Below are 14,923 nucleotides of genomic sequence, written 5' to 3' on the forward strand. Positions count from 1 at the left end.
TAAGCACTATTGCCATGCAGAACTCGGTGCCAGCAAAAACAAACATGGAGCTTGTTGAAATGTCCTCCTCTTTGAATTCATTACAAACCGAGGAGTCCGGCTGCTTCTTCTGCTGATTGACCTTGACCCACACAGTCTCCTATTGGATTAGGACTACACAGACTCTGGAAATACACAACTAAACCCTCTGTTTCTTTTTGTTTATGGACAAAGAGTTTATTTTTAATTCAACTGGGACGTTGGGCAATTTCAGCCACTTTTAAGAAAGGCTTCTGCTTGTGAGTCATGATCTCAGTGATAAATAACAGACTTGGAGACAAGAGGGTGTTGAACATGCAAAACTACAAATGTTTTTTTAGGATTGTGGAAACCCCTTGCGGTCCCCTACCACTTTCTGGGTTGCTTCTCCAGGGTGTGAGGGAAAGAAAGGGAGAAAGGGAGAAAGGGGATGAAGGGGATTCTGAGGAAAAGGGATAACAGTTCGGATCCAAACGGAGACAGGATATGCGCCTCCTCAAACCTCCTTCCTCAAACCTCGGGCCGGAAACATCTGCCTCCACCTTACGCACGCACACACACACACACACACACACACACACACACACACACACACACACACACACACACACACACACACACACACACACACACACAGACACAGACACAGACACAGACACAGACTCATACACACACACACACACACACACAGACAATAGAAATCTCTGCTTGTTCACACACACACAGGAAGTGAATCCTGTCAGTGAGAATGAGAGGTCTTCTCTGGAGGCAAGGTTCACAGAGGGGAGAGAAGCTTCGGCAGTCTCCGGAATGCTGATGCTGTATAGCTGTATTGGGATATTCGTCTTAGCCCCAGGGACCTGTCCTCTGTGTGTGTGTGTGTGTGTGTGTGTGTGTGTGTGTGTGTGTGTGTGTGTGTGTGTGTGTGTGTGTGTGTGTGTGTGTGTGTGTGTGTGTGTGTGTGTGTGTGTGTGTGTGTGTGTGTGTGTGTGTGTGTGTGTGTGTGTGTGTGTGTGTGTGTTTCAAGTTTTATATTGTCACATGCACCAGTAGAGTGAAATGCTTAGCTTGCAAGCCCTATCCAACAGTGTTGTATTCAATATTAAAATAGTAGAACTAATAAGAAAAAAGAACAAAGAAAAAACCCAGGAGAAATAAGAGACCTTTATACAGGGTAAATGTACACTTGAGCATTTGAGGTGTGTTTGTGTGTGTCACAGGAGGTTGGAGGCTTAATTGGGGAGGATGGGCTCATGGTAATGACTGGAGTGGAATAAGTGGAATGGTATCAAATACGTCAAACACATGGTTTCTACACCACACTGGCACCACACTCCCAGAGCCCTCACTTCCTCCCTGTAGGCCGTCTCGTCATTCCTGGTAATTAGGCCTACTACTGTTGTGTCGTCTGCAAACTTGATTATTGAGTTGGAAGCGTACGTGGCCACGCAGTCATGGTTGAGCAGGGAGTACAGGAGGAACAGGGAGTACAGGAGGGGGCTGAGCACGCACCCTTGTGGGGCCCCTGTGTTGAGGATCAGCGAATAAGTGTTGTTTCCTACCTTCACCACCTGGGGGCGACCCGCCAGGAAGTCCAGGACCCAGTTGCACAGGACAGGGTTCAGACCCAGGGCCTCGAGCTTGATGATGAGCTTGGATGGTACTATGGTGTTGAATGCTGAGCTATAGTCAATGAACAGCATTCTTACATAGGTATGCCTCTTGTCCAGATGGGATAGGGCAGTGTGGTGGCGATTGCATTTTCTGTGGATCTATTGGGGCGGTAAGCAAATTTAAGAGGGTCTAGGGTGGCAGGTAAGGTGGAGGTGATATGATCCTTGACTAGTCTCTCAAAGCACATCATGATGAGAGAGGTGAGTGCTACGGAGTGATAGTCATTTAGTTCAGTTACCTTTGCTTTCCTAGGTACAGGGACAATGGTGGCCATCTTGAAGTATGTGGGGACAACAGACTGGGATAGGGAGAGATTGAATATATCTGTGAACACACCAGCCAGCTGGTCTGCGCATGCGCTGAAGACGTGGCTAGGGATGCCATCTGGGCCGGCAGCCTTGGGGGGTTAACATGCTTAAATGTCTTACTCACGTTGGCCACGGAGAAGGAGAGCCCTGTATTATCCTCAAAGTGAGTGAAGGTGTTCAGCCTGTCTGTGTGTGTGTTGCTGTATTACTATAAGGCAGGAAGTGAAATATATCTTAGCTCCAGAAACCTGTCATATGTGGATGAGATGAACCCAAAACCTCAGTACAGAACAATACTAAATACTCTACTGGAGTTTCCCAAGGCTTCAGTGTCCTCAAGTTTGAAATATCAAACTTCAAATATGTTAGTCAACTATTTATTTAGCTAGAGCTGAGGAAATCAAGAGTGTGCACTACATAGAACTTATAGATGATTTGAATGATCCAATTATAGTGCCACTTTAACCAGATTTCCATCCACAGTTTTAATGCGAGTAAAGTCATACCCTATAAAAGAAAATCACGACAACTATGATGGAAACAGGACGTTTCAGTACAATTGTATAAATGTCGACAGATCGTTTGTTTGTTCAACATGGTGTGATCGTTTTGTGTCGGTAAAGTTAATTATGTGAGAAATGCGCAAATATTGATCTAATAACCATCATATTGAAGTAAACTAGGAGTCACGCGATGATATGGTATATGGCCCTCCCACTACGACTCGGGAAACCATGCAGTTTATTAGGCTACATGTGAAAATGATAAACTTCACAAGGAGGTGAAAGTACATGGTGATGAGCTTGATGCTCCTTTCCAATAAATACTGAGGGTCTTATTCTAGTGACATGATGATGATTGATGCTTGACTGCCGTTTGACTGTAGACTAGCCTACCCACACTGTATCTGCTAGCTGTTGGCTAGAGTTCATGCGCCAAGACCAAAGTAGGCACATTTGCTATTTAACAGTTTTTGTGACAAAATAGTTAAAAATGCAATGGGAAACACATTGAACTTTAGATTTTTATTCGGTACATGAAAACTTAAGCCAAAAAGTACATTATGTGTGCACTACGTTATCACGCTCTGATTTTTATCTGCATCAAGTACATTTGGTGGGAACACACCACTGATGTGAAAATTAGCATATTTTCTTCATGCATATTTTTGAATATTCACATTAAAATATTTTGCTAATTGGATGGAAAGCTAGCTAATGACTGAAAACCAGCAGACTGCTGCCTCGGAGGTGTGTACAGTAGCAGAACAACAACGGAGCCACATGGCACATTATCATTTTTTTCAATTGCTAACAAGCATCGGTCAATACTGAAGTCACTTTTTCAAAACTCTTCACACGGTCTGCGTTACCAACATGCATTTTGGCCAAACAGTTAATCTCACCTCCAAAACTCAGTCAAACCACTTCATTCATGTCCATAAATAAGCTTGTTCGACCTCAACACTTTCAACATTTCTCACTCATAAAGCATACATTGTCACTCATAACACACTGACCTAAAAAACATTAACAACAGGGAGCATTACATAAACAATGAACTTTCTCTTTGAAATTTGAATGATTTTTTCACATAAATCAGTATTTCATTATAGAATAAGAATAACACCTTTTCTTTATTGACTGTACTAAAGTCTACAGTTGAAGTCGGAAGTTTACATAAACCTCAGCCAAATACATTTAAACTCAGTTTTTCACAATTCCTGACATTTAATCCTAGTAAAAATTCCTTGTCTTAGGTCAATTAGGATCACCACTTTATTTTAAGAATGTGAAATGTCAGAATAATAGTAGAGAGAATGATTTATTTCAGCTTTTATTTCTTTCATCACATTCCCAGTGGGTCAGAAGTTTACATGCACTCAATTAGTATTTGGTAGCATTGCCTTTAAATTGTTTAACTTGGGTCAAACGTTTCGGGTAGCCTTCCACAAGCTTCCCACAATAAGTTGGGTGAATTTTGGCCCATTCCTCCTGACAGAGCTGGTGTAACTGAGTCAGGTTTGTAGGCCTCCTTGCTTGCACACGCTTTTTCAGTTCTGCCCACACATTTTCTATAGGCTTGAGGTCAGGGCTTTGTGATGGCCACTCCAATACCTTGACTTTGTTGCCATTTTTCCCAAACTTTGAAAGTATGCTTGGGGTCAATGTCTATTTGGAAGACCCATTTGCGACCAAGCTTTAACTTCCTGACTGATATCTTGAGATATTGCTTCAATATATCCACATAATTTTACTCCTCATGATGCCACCTATTTTGTGAAGTGCACCAGTCCCTCCTGCAGCAAAGCACCCCCACAACATGATGCTGCCACCCCCGTGCTTCACAGTTGGGATGGTGTTCTTCGGCTTGCAAGCTTCCCCCTTTTTCCTCCTAACATAACAATGGTCACTATGGCCAAACAGTTCTATTTTTGTTTCATCAGACCAGAGGACATTTCTCCAAAAAGTACGATATTTGTCCACATGTGCAGTTGCAAACCCGTAGTCTGGCTTTTTTATGGCGGTTTTGGAGCAGTGGCTTCTTCCTTGCTGAGCAGCCTTCTATGTTATGTCAATATATATAGGACTCGTTTTACTGTGGATATAGATATTTTTGTACCTGTTTCCTCCAGCATCTTCGCAAGGTCCTTTGCTGTTGTTCTGGGATTGATTTGCACTTTTCGCACCAAAGTACATTCATCTCTAGGAGACAGAACCACTTCCTGAGTGGTATGATGGCTGCGTGGTCCCATGGTGTTTATATTTGCGTACTATTGTTTGTACAGATGAACGTGGTACCTTCAGGTGTTTGGAAATTGCTTCCAAGGATGAACCAGACTTGTGGAGGTCTACAATTTTTGTTCTGAGGTCTTGGCTGATTTCTTTAGATTTTCCCATGATGTCAAGCAATGAGGCACTGAGTTTGAAGGTAGGCCTCGAAATACATCCACAGGTACACCTCCAACTGACTCAAATGATGTCAATTAGCCTATCAGAAGCTTCTAAAGCTATGACATAATTTTCTTGAATTTTCCAAGCTGTTTAAAGGCACAGTCAACTTAGTGTATGTAAACTTCTGACCCACTGGAATTGTGTTACAGTGAATTATAAGTGAAATAATATGTAAACAATTGTTGGAAAAATGACTTGTGTCATGCACAAAGTAGATGTCCTAACCGACTTGCCAAAACTATGGTTTGTTAACAAGAAATTTGTGGTGGTTGAAAAACGAGTTTTAATGACTCCAACCTAATGTATGTGAACTTCCGACTTCAAATGTATGTAACAAGAGTGAAACACAAATGCAGCAATTTGCTTCAATAGCCTTTATTTTTTCTATAGCTTTGCATATAGTAATTTACTTGTAAAAAGTTTAAACAAAAAACAAATTCATGAAATTCCAGGGCTGCAATAATAATTACACAAAAAACCATCAACATGTATAATCACTCATACTGTACAGTACTGTGGGGGTTCTAGTTATCCCTCTCTCCTGCATTTAACCACAAGTTCTCATCAACATCACATCATGTCTTCTCTGGCGATGCATCTTGGAAAGTATCTTCAGGAGAAGTGTCTCCTCACCCCGCATCCAGTAAGGACATCTGGTCATGTGGATGGTTGTCACCTTCCACCTCCACGCAGAGAAAAACTCCTCTATGGGGTTTAGGAAGGGGAAGTATGGAGGCAGGAATACTACTGACATCCTGGGATGTGCAGCAAACCAGTCTGACTGCAGCAGAGTGGTGGAATGCCACATTATCCCACACAACAACGAAGGTAGGGGAGTTTCTTGCCCCCCTCTCCTCCGCTGGCACAAGTCGATTATGCAGGTCATCCAGAAAAGAAATGAGCCTCTCTGTATTGCAGGGGCCAATGAGTGGTTTGTGTAACAGCAAACCATCATTGGACAGTGCTACACACATTGTGATGTTAGCTCCTCTCTGGCCTGGGACATCCACGGTTGCTCTCTGTCCAATCACATTTCTTCCCCTGCGGTGTGTTTTTGCCAGGTTGAATCCAGCTTCATCCACAAAGATGAATGTATGTGCAGTTTGCCTGGCTTCCATCTCCATCACTCTCTAAAATACAGCAAATCCACAATTTTACAGTACTTTACATTATGCATAGCTGTGCATGTACCCTATTTGGTTATTGAACAGACATCTTACGTGGACATATTGATACCAGAGTTCATTCACACATTCACCGTTTCTCTCAAAGGGTACAGTGCACAACTGCTTCATCCTTATTTTATGTTTCTCTAGGACTCTGACAACTGTCGTTGTGCTGACCGTATTCACATTCCCAAAAGTGATATTGTCTGCCAGGACTCTGTCCTGAATTTCCTGCAGTTTTATTGCGTTGTTTCCAATTACCATGTCAACAATGGCAACTCTGAGCATCTGGTAATATTCTGCCTCTCCCTCCTGAGGGAGGCAACCTTTGGATCCTACTGAAAAACACAAACCAATCAATATATTCCAAAATGTCAGTACATGTAAAAATGTGAACATACTGTATTGTACTGCAATAATAGTTCAATTACATTGAAGGACGCACATCTCAGCTGTTGTTTTGCCGGAAAATTTGTACTATTGATGCAACTGTTGAACGCTGCAGATTTGGTTGCAGCCTTAAACCAGCCTCTATCAAAGAGAGACCATGGTTTACCACATGGTCAATAATTGTGGCCCTTATCTCATCAGAGACCACCGCTCTTGGTCTTCCTCTCCTTTGTCCTCCACATATTCTCCCTCTCCCTGCCACTCTTCTTGCCCCACCAACCTGTCTTGATCCATGTTTCCATACTAAAACATTCTGAAGCTGTCCTCTTTTGTCTGTTTGATAATGAGATTAAAAACAGGACACTTGGGTAGGCTTTCAGCTGAAATTGCAATCAGCTGTGTTTGGAATAATTACATTTTCTGCTGAGATTTTCTATATGTTTTTATCTGGTTACTGCAGAAATGCACGACATTTGCCATCATTCTGTTTTGAATGTGTTTTTAGCAGTTTTGGAAACAGTGTGTTAGCATTTGAAAACATATGCTGCAAATATATAGTTTTGCAGGTGGTGGAGTATGAACGAGAAAAGAGTTCAGGGATTTCAGAGAATGTGGTCATTGAATGCATTTTGTGTGAAAGCAATGAAAAATGATTCACAGTTTGGTCCACAAACACTTCTGTTTCACTGACTGTGTGAAGAGTTTTGACAATGTAACTTCAGTTTTGACCAATGCATGTTAGCAATTGAAAAAAACGGTAATAACAACATGGCACATTAATATGTTCCACCTCCACCCCAGGTCCCCAAGCTGCTGTCTATGGAGCCTAGGAAAGGCTCTCGTTCAGGGGGAACCAGGGTGACCATCAGGGGGGAGCACCTGGACACTGGCTCTCAGGTCAGAGTCAAGGTCAACGGCACCCAGGACTGCATCATACTCACGTGAGTCTTAATGTGTGAATTATTAAATCGTCTTCACTGTTGGACTTGTATGTTGTTGTGCTGAATCTGTAGGTTTTGTGTTATTCTAAAGGAGACAGTCCAGTTGAGTTGTTTGATTATATCGTGCGTGAGGTATTGTTATTTTTTTCAGCTGCTGCATTTGTTGTCTGTTCAGAGGCTGTGTTTTGGTTCTTGGCTGTATTTGTTATGGAAACTGTCTTGGTGTGTGGTTTTATTATGCTGATTGTGTGGTATTATTGTGTCCTTGTGCATCTCTCTCTGTGTGTGTGTGCGTGTGCGTGTGCGTGTGCGTGTGTGTGCGTGCTCCAGGCTAACCAAAGACACCATCGAGTGCACCATACCTGCGGCCCTGCACACACACACTGAGGCGGTGTCGGTGTGTGTGGAGTTTGAGGATATTCCCTGTCAGAGCTCTGAGCTTCTCACCCAGTACATCTATGAGAAAAACCCCACCATCAGCTACATCAAACCCAGGAAGAGCTACCTCAGGTTCACACACACACATACATACACACACACACACACACACACACACACACACACACACACACACACACACACACACACACACACACACACACACACACACACACACACACAGGCACACACACATACAGACACACACATACAGACGCACACACAGACACACACACACACACACACACATGCTGTTCCATTGATAAATCTAACATTCCATAGTTTCCATTTATCCAGTGTTTCATAGGTAAACCAGTGTTATATTGACAAATGAGAGTATGAAATCATGTAGAAAATATTATTGCATTAATTATTCAACTCCATTACACCACACAATCTCTCTTGGAGGGTTTCTCTGGAATCCGACCACAGAGATGACATGCTGAGTTAATGTCTTCCTGGTGCTCTGTGGCTTCTCCAGGCCTGTGTGTGTGTGTGTGTGTGTGTGTGTGTGTGTGTGTGTGTGTGTGTGTGTGTGTGTGTGTGTGTGTGTGTGTGTGTGTGTGTGTGTGTGTGTGTGTGTGTGTGTGTGTGTGTGTGTGTGTGTGTGTGTGTGTGTGTGTGTGTGTGTGTGTGTGTGTGTGTGTGTGTGTGTGTGTGTGTGTGTGTGTGTGTGTGTGTGTGTGTGTGTGTGTGTGTGTGTGTGTGTGTGTGTTGGTTTTAAATGACACCTCATGTGTGAGACAGGCCCCTGAGAGAGAGCACAATGAGTCTGATTGGCATGTGTGCTGACACTGACTGTGTGGTTATGTGTGCTCTCTGTCTCTAACCAGAGTGGTTGTCTGTGTTCCCTATTTCTGACCATATGTGTTTGCGTGTAGTTGTGTGTGCCCTGACCATAAGTTGTTGTGTGTTCCAGTGGCGGTCGGACCATCACAGTGACGGGGCAAGGTTTTGACCTGGTGCAGAGCGTCACTATGGAGATGCTGGGCATCGGACAGGATGTGAGTCACAACAGGGAACCTCTCTGGTTGAATGAAGTATCTAACATCTTAGAAGAAGCTGAAAAACGGATGTGAATTAATGGAATGGACCACAGTATGTACACTTCTAGGCCATAAAGGTTTCTTTCTCATCCTCATTGTCTTTCCTCAGGCCTGTAAAGTGCGGTCTCCCTCCATGATCACATGCTCCTCCCCCGCCTCCAGCCAATCCCAGCAGGCCACGGTAGAGTTCTTGCTGAATGGAGTTCTCTACACGGGAGATGGCCCCGCCTTTGACGGCCCAGACCAGGAAGAAGAGGAGGAGCCTCACGGAGGTCACTTCCTGTTGGAGTATGTGGAAGATCCTCAGTTCTTTACCGCCAACAAAGAGAAGCTGATCAAACACCACCCTGGAGAACCACTCACACTCATCATCAATGTGAGTGACAGCCCAGTGCACCAATGGGAGAGGGTGGAGCAGGATGAGAAGTAAAAAGCCCATTGACCAGGGAGATTAGTAGACTTGCTCCAGGAACTGTCCATTCCTGTCAATCTGGATGCACTCTGAGAATAGTAGAAAGACATGTCTCAATGGCTTTGTATTCATACTCTCTTTAAACAGATCAAAGACTGTGTAGCTCTGAATCCTGGCTTGTATTTGTTTAAGACTTGGCTGTTCCTGGAACACCACCTCTAAGCAGAGAACCCAGTCAGACATGTTTGTGTGGGATCCTGTCTGTATTATAACTGACTTATGCTACTGCCACATAAACTACTGCCTCATATATGAGGGAGGGTTGAGGGTTGTAATGCTAACAGTTGTAAAAGCTGTAAATATACTGGTGCTGCTGATTTATACAGGCCTTGGTGCAGGAAGGGAGAGACAGACAGCTGAAGTTGCAGAGACTTGCAGAAATAGGGCTTTGAACATCGGTTGGTCTGAGTTCTCTCTCTCCGTCTCTGCCCCTGTCGCTCTCTTTCTCTCCTCTACGTGTGTGTGCGCGCGTGTGTGCGTGCGCGTGTCAGGATGGGGCCTCCTTACAGGAATGGCTGCCTCAGCCTTGTCTACTTGGGTGAAAGAAGGGAGGGGGGTATTCAATGTTGCTTCCTGTTTTCTTTGGGAAGGTGGATTCCACTTTGGGTGGACCTAGTTTGTGGAACACTGACTCATGTGACCGTGTGTGTATGTGACTGGGCTGGACCAGGTTGAGAGAATGTTGGGTGGAGTTGAACGGGTTTGTTTGATGGGGATTGTTGTTTGGTTAGATCCTATGTGAAGGACCTCTGTTGGAATGTGGTGGGTTTTCTTTGCTTTCATCCCGTTTCGGCTCTAGGTATTCATTGTTCCATGCGTGTGTGTGTGTGTGTGCGTGTGCGTGCGTGCGTAAGGAAGTGTTTGTTGACAGAGACCCGGGGGGGGGGGGGGGGGCATCCTGCAGAGGGGACAGGACAGTACAGGGTCCTGAGGGTGTAATCACAGAGGGGAAACACACTGGGGATAAACACACAACCTCTCCTCTACTCTCCTCTCCTTTCCTCTCCTCTCCTCTCCTCACTCAGCCATGTCAGTCCACTGTTGTGTGTCTGTGTGTGGGGACCAGTGCTCAGAACACTGACTAAGGAGAGGCTGGTGTTGTGATGGACAGTGTCAGTCTTCTCTCCATGTCTACTGTTTGATTCTTTAAGATGAACTCTCACCCAGTGTGAGAGGAGAAATGTTGTGAAACAGTTTGGCACAGGGCGACTCAGTGTGACAGCTGAATGACAGGCCTGCGTGTGTGTGTGTGTGTGTGTGTGTGTGTGTGTGTGTGTGTGTGTGTGTGTGTGTGTGTGTGTGTGTGTGTGTGTGTGTGTGTGCGCCGTGTGCGCCCGTAGGTGCATGTCAGCTGTGCCTATCCGAGCCAGACCATGGTGTCCCTAGTGCTCTGACTGACCGGTGGCTGTTTTTGTTTGGGTTTGGCACAGAAAGGACCGAGCGATCTGGAGCTGGCGCCAGAGGAATACTCAGTGATGATTGGCTCCTATCCCTGTGACATCAGCTTCCATAACAACCAGCTGTTCCACTGTACCATCAACGGTTCGCTGGGCTCCAGTGAGGGAGAACTGCCTGTCACAGTGAGTACAACTACATCATATTCTAAGGCTACTAATTTGGACCACTTTATTATCATGATTCTGAATCGGTGCCCAGTTTGGTTTTACGTACTGACTTAACTATGTCACCATGATTCAGCTGAGAGCAGAGAGACGAGCAGGTTGACAGGCCCCTCTTGGTCAGGGTGTAACAGTAAACCTAAAGCTGAATTCTAAGAGTTCATGTCTATTCATCTGTAATCTGTTCATCTCTTGTCTGTCCAGCTCAATCACACACCCTCATATACACACGTGCAGGGGGTAACAGGCACACAAGCATGCATGCAAGCATGTATGCAAGCGTGCACATGTACATACACACACACATACCACACCCTGGGCTTTCATTTCAATTCTACTGTTTCAGAAGAGACCCTGGGACAGTGGCCTTGTCCACATGTTTTGGTTTTCATTTAAATTCTACTTTTTCAGAAGGGACCCTGGGACAGTGGCCTTGTCCACAATGTTTTGGTTTTCATTTAAATTCTACTGTTTCAGAAGAGACCCTGGGACAGTGGCCTTGTCCACAATGTTTTGGTTTTCATTTAAATTCTACTGTTTCAGAAGAGACCCTGGGACAGTGGCCTTGTCCACATGTTTTGGTTTTCATTTAAATTCTACTGTTTCAGAAGAGACCCTGGGACAGTGGCCTTGTCCACAATGTTTTGGTTTTCATTTAAATTCTACTGTTTCAGAAGAGACCCTGGGACAGTGGCCTTGTCCACAATGTTTTGGTTTTCATTTAAATTCTACTGTTTCAGAAGAGACCCTGGGACAGTGGCCTTGTCCACATGTTTTGGTTTTCATTTAAATTCTACTGTTTCAGAAGGGACCCTGGGACAGTGGCCTTGTCCACAATGTTTTGGTTTTCATTTAAATTCTACTGTTTCAGAAGAGACCCTGGGACAGTGGCCTTGTCCACAATGTTTTGGTTTTCATTTAAATTCTACTGTTTCAGAAGAGACCCTGGGACAGTGGCCTTGTCCACATGTTTTGGTTTTCATTTAAATTCTACTGTTTCAGAAGAGACCCTGGGACAGTGGCCTTGTCCACAATGTTTTGGTTTTCATTTAAATTCTACTGTTTCAGAAGAGACCCTGGGACAGTGGCCTTGTCCACAATGTTTTGGTTTTCATTTAAATTCTACTGTTTCAGAAGAGACCCTGGGACAGTGGCCTTGTCCACAATGTTTTGGTTTTCATTTAAATTCTACTGTTTCAGAAGGGACCCTGGGACAGTGGCCTTGTCCACAATGTTTTGGTTTTCATTTCAATTCTACTGTTTCAGAAGAGACCCTGGGACAGTGGCCTTGTCCACAATGTTTTGGTTTTCATTTAAATTCTACTGTTTCAGAAGGGACACTGGGACAGTGGCCTTGTCCACAATGTTTTGGTTTTCATTTAAATTCTACTGTTTCAGAAGAGACCCTGGGACAGTGGCCTTGTCCACATGTTTTGGTTTTCATTTAAATTCTACTGTTTCAGAAGAGACCCTGGGACAGTGGCCTTGTCCACAATGTTTTGGTTTTCATTTAAATTCTACTGTTTCAGAAGGGACCCTGGGACAGTGGCCTTGTCCACAATGTTTTGGTTTTCATTTAAATTCTACTGTTTCAGAAGAGACCCTGGGACAGTGGCCTTGTCCACAATGTTTTGGTTTTCATTTAAATTCTACTGTTTCAGAAGAGACCCTGGGACAGTGGCCTTGTCCACAATGTTTTGGTTTTCATTTAAATTCTACTGTTTCAGAAGAGACCCTGGGACAGTGGCCTTGTCCACATGTTTTGGTTTTCATTTAAATTCTACTGTTTCAGAAGAGACCCTGGGACAGTGGCCTTGTCCACATGTTTTGGTTTTCATTTAAATTCTACTGTTTCAGAAGAGACCCTGGGACAGTGGCCTTGTCCACATGTTTTGGTTTTCATTTAAATTCTACTGTTTCAGAAGAGACCCTGGGACAGTGGCCTTGTCCACATGTTTTGGTTTTCATTTAAATTCTACTGTTTCAGAAGAGACCCTGGGACAGTGGCCTTGTCCACAATGTTTTGGTTTTCATTTAAATTCTACTGTTTCAGAAGAGACCCTGGGACAGTGGCCTTGTCCACAATGTTTTGGTTTTCATTTAAATTCTACTGTTTCAGAAGAGACCCTGGGACAGTGGCCTTGTCCACATGTTTTGGTTTTCATTTAAATTCTACTGTTTCAGAAGAGACCCTGGGACAGTGGCCTTGTCCACATGTTTTGGTATTGTGTCAGAAGTCTCTTTATAATAGAAGGGCTCAATAAAGCCACAACCAAACTCACTCTGATAAAGTCCCCACCTCTTCTCTTCCTCCCTCTCTCTTTTCACTCTCTCTTGCTCCCTCCCTGCTCTCTCATCCGTTTCCCATTTCAGTCTGTTTTGAGAGGGTTTATTAGGGAGAAACAGACATCAACATTTTACCTTTGATCTGAGTTAGAATGGCCATGTCTGACTGTCTATCAGTCTGTTAGTCTGTCCCTCAAAGATGGTCAGTGAGGCATGAGTCACGGAGGGAGGGAGGGAGGGATTGGGAGGGAGGGGTGGAGGGAGGGAGGGGGTGGAGGAAAAACACTCTCTTTCTCTCTCTCTCAGGATGTCCATAAATAAACACATGCAATTAGCAGACAAACACAGAGGGCAGGGGTCAAACAAGATGTCATAACACTAACGGGTGGGCTGCCCCCATCTCTCCTGAGAATGTGTGTGTGTGTATTTATATTTGTGTTATTTGTGTGCTAGGTCCCCCCAGTTTAAAGGGTATGCAAATGATTATCTTTGGGGCATTAAAACAACCTTTTTGATTTATTCAGTGACTTTTCAGCAGCATACCGCTACCTATTTTTACCTCTATTTCCCTTGGCTCAGAAGTGAAGCTGAGCCTCTGTACGGGGGAGCTGTAGGGGCTTTCTGTGCCCCAACGAAGCAGGAACACGGAACAATGGCATTTCTTTCCACCACACCAGTTCGACTCTTTTTTTCCTTTGTTTTTATGGTTTGGACAAATAAACAGTCAGACCAGAGAGAGACCATGCAGAGAGACAGACCACTAGTTCCCCTCCTCAGTCTAGTAACAAAAGGTTATGGGGATGTAGGACCAAGAGGTAGACATACTGAATTTCGACAACAAGGTTGAGATAGAACATTGGGTTAGTCAGTGAAAGGAACTGAGTTGCAGACGTGTTTTAGATAACAGAGTATGAATATTGGACAGAGGCTGAGAGTCCATATTGGCCAACCAGAAAGCAGAAGTGAAAGTCAACCCTTCAGTCACATGTGGGTCACCCTGAAGTGGTTGACTCATACCATCACACACATTCCAGTGTGTGTGTGCGTGTGTGTGTGTGTGTGTTAGTCTAAATGTTTATTTGTCTGATTGTGTGTCAATGTGAGACTGTGTGCATTTCTATTCTCTCTTTCAAAGACCTCAGAGTCTATGTTACAGACCTGCTAAACACTGTTCTGTCCCCACTTCCCTATTTCCTCTCTCCTCATCCCTCCATCTTCCCCCCTCTCTCTCCCATCCCTTGCCCTCTCTAGGTGCGGGTGGGTAACTTCCAGAGGATCATAGCCAAGGTGCAGCTGGGAGGTAGTGAGCTGGCCATTGTGGTGTCCATCGTGGTGTGCTGCGTGCTGCTGCTGCTGTGCACTGTGGGTAAGTGTTTGGTCTGGTGTCGCCACCGGGGGTGATGGATGTTTGGCTGCCTTGGCGACGGATGCTCCAGATGTCAGGGAGATAAAAGGATCTCCGGGGTCAGGGTCTCCCCCTGTCTACACAGCACAAAGACACCACTGTTCCCTGTGTGTGTGTGTGTGTGTGTGTGTGTGTGTGTGTGTGTGTGTGTGTGTGTGTGTGTGTGTGTGTGTGTGTGTGTGTGTGTGTGTGTGTGTGTGTGTGTG

The 14,923-nt window shown here is 44.5% G+C and overlaps 1 protein-coding gene across 1 annotated transcript in view; it reads left to right on the plus strand.

Annotated features, from left to right (window-relative positions):
- LOC106566625 (plexin-D1) overlaps positions 1 to 14,923 on the plus strand; it is a 112,564-nt gene that overhangs the window by 56,412 nt on the left and 41,229 nt on the right. The window contains exons 15-20 of the mRNA XM_014134824.3: positions 7,312 to 7,451; positions 7,782 to 7,961; positions 8,809 to 8,893; positions 9,045 to 9,311; positions 10,838 to 10,987; positions 14,564 to 14,678. Of these exons, the coding sequence (XP_013990299.1) occupies positions 7,312 to 7,451; positions 7,782 to 7,961; positions 8,809 to 8,893; positions 9,045 to 9,311; positions 10,838 to 10,987; positions 14,564 to 14,678 (937 nt within the window). The remainder of the gene's footprint in view (positions 1 to 7,311; positions 7,452 to 7,781; positions 7,962 to 8,808; positions 8,894 to 9,044; positions 9,312 to 10,837; positions 10,988 to 14,563; positions 14,679 to 14,923) is intronic.

The sequence above is a fragment of the Salmo salar genome, chromosome 13 (genome assembly GCF_965601325.2).
Source record: "Salmo salar chromosome 13, fSalSal1, whole genome shotgun sequence".
NCBI lineage: Eukaryota > Metazoa > Chordata > Actinopteri > Salmoniformes > Salmonidae > Salmo > Salmo salar.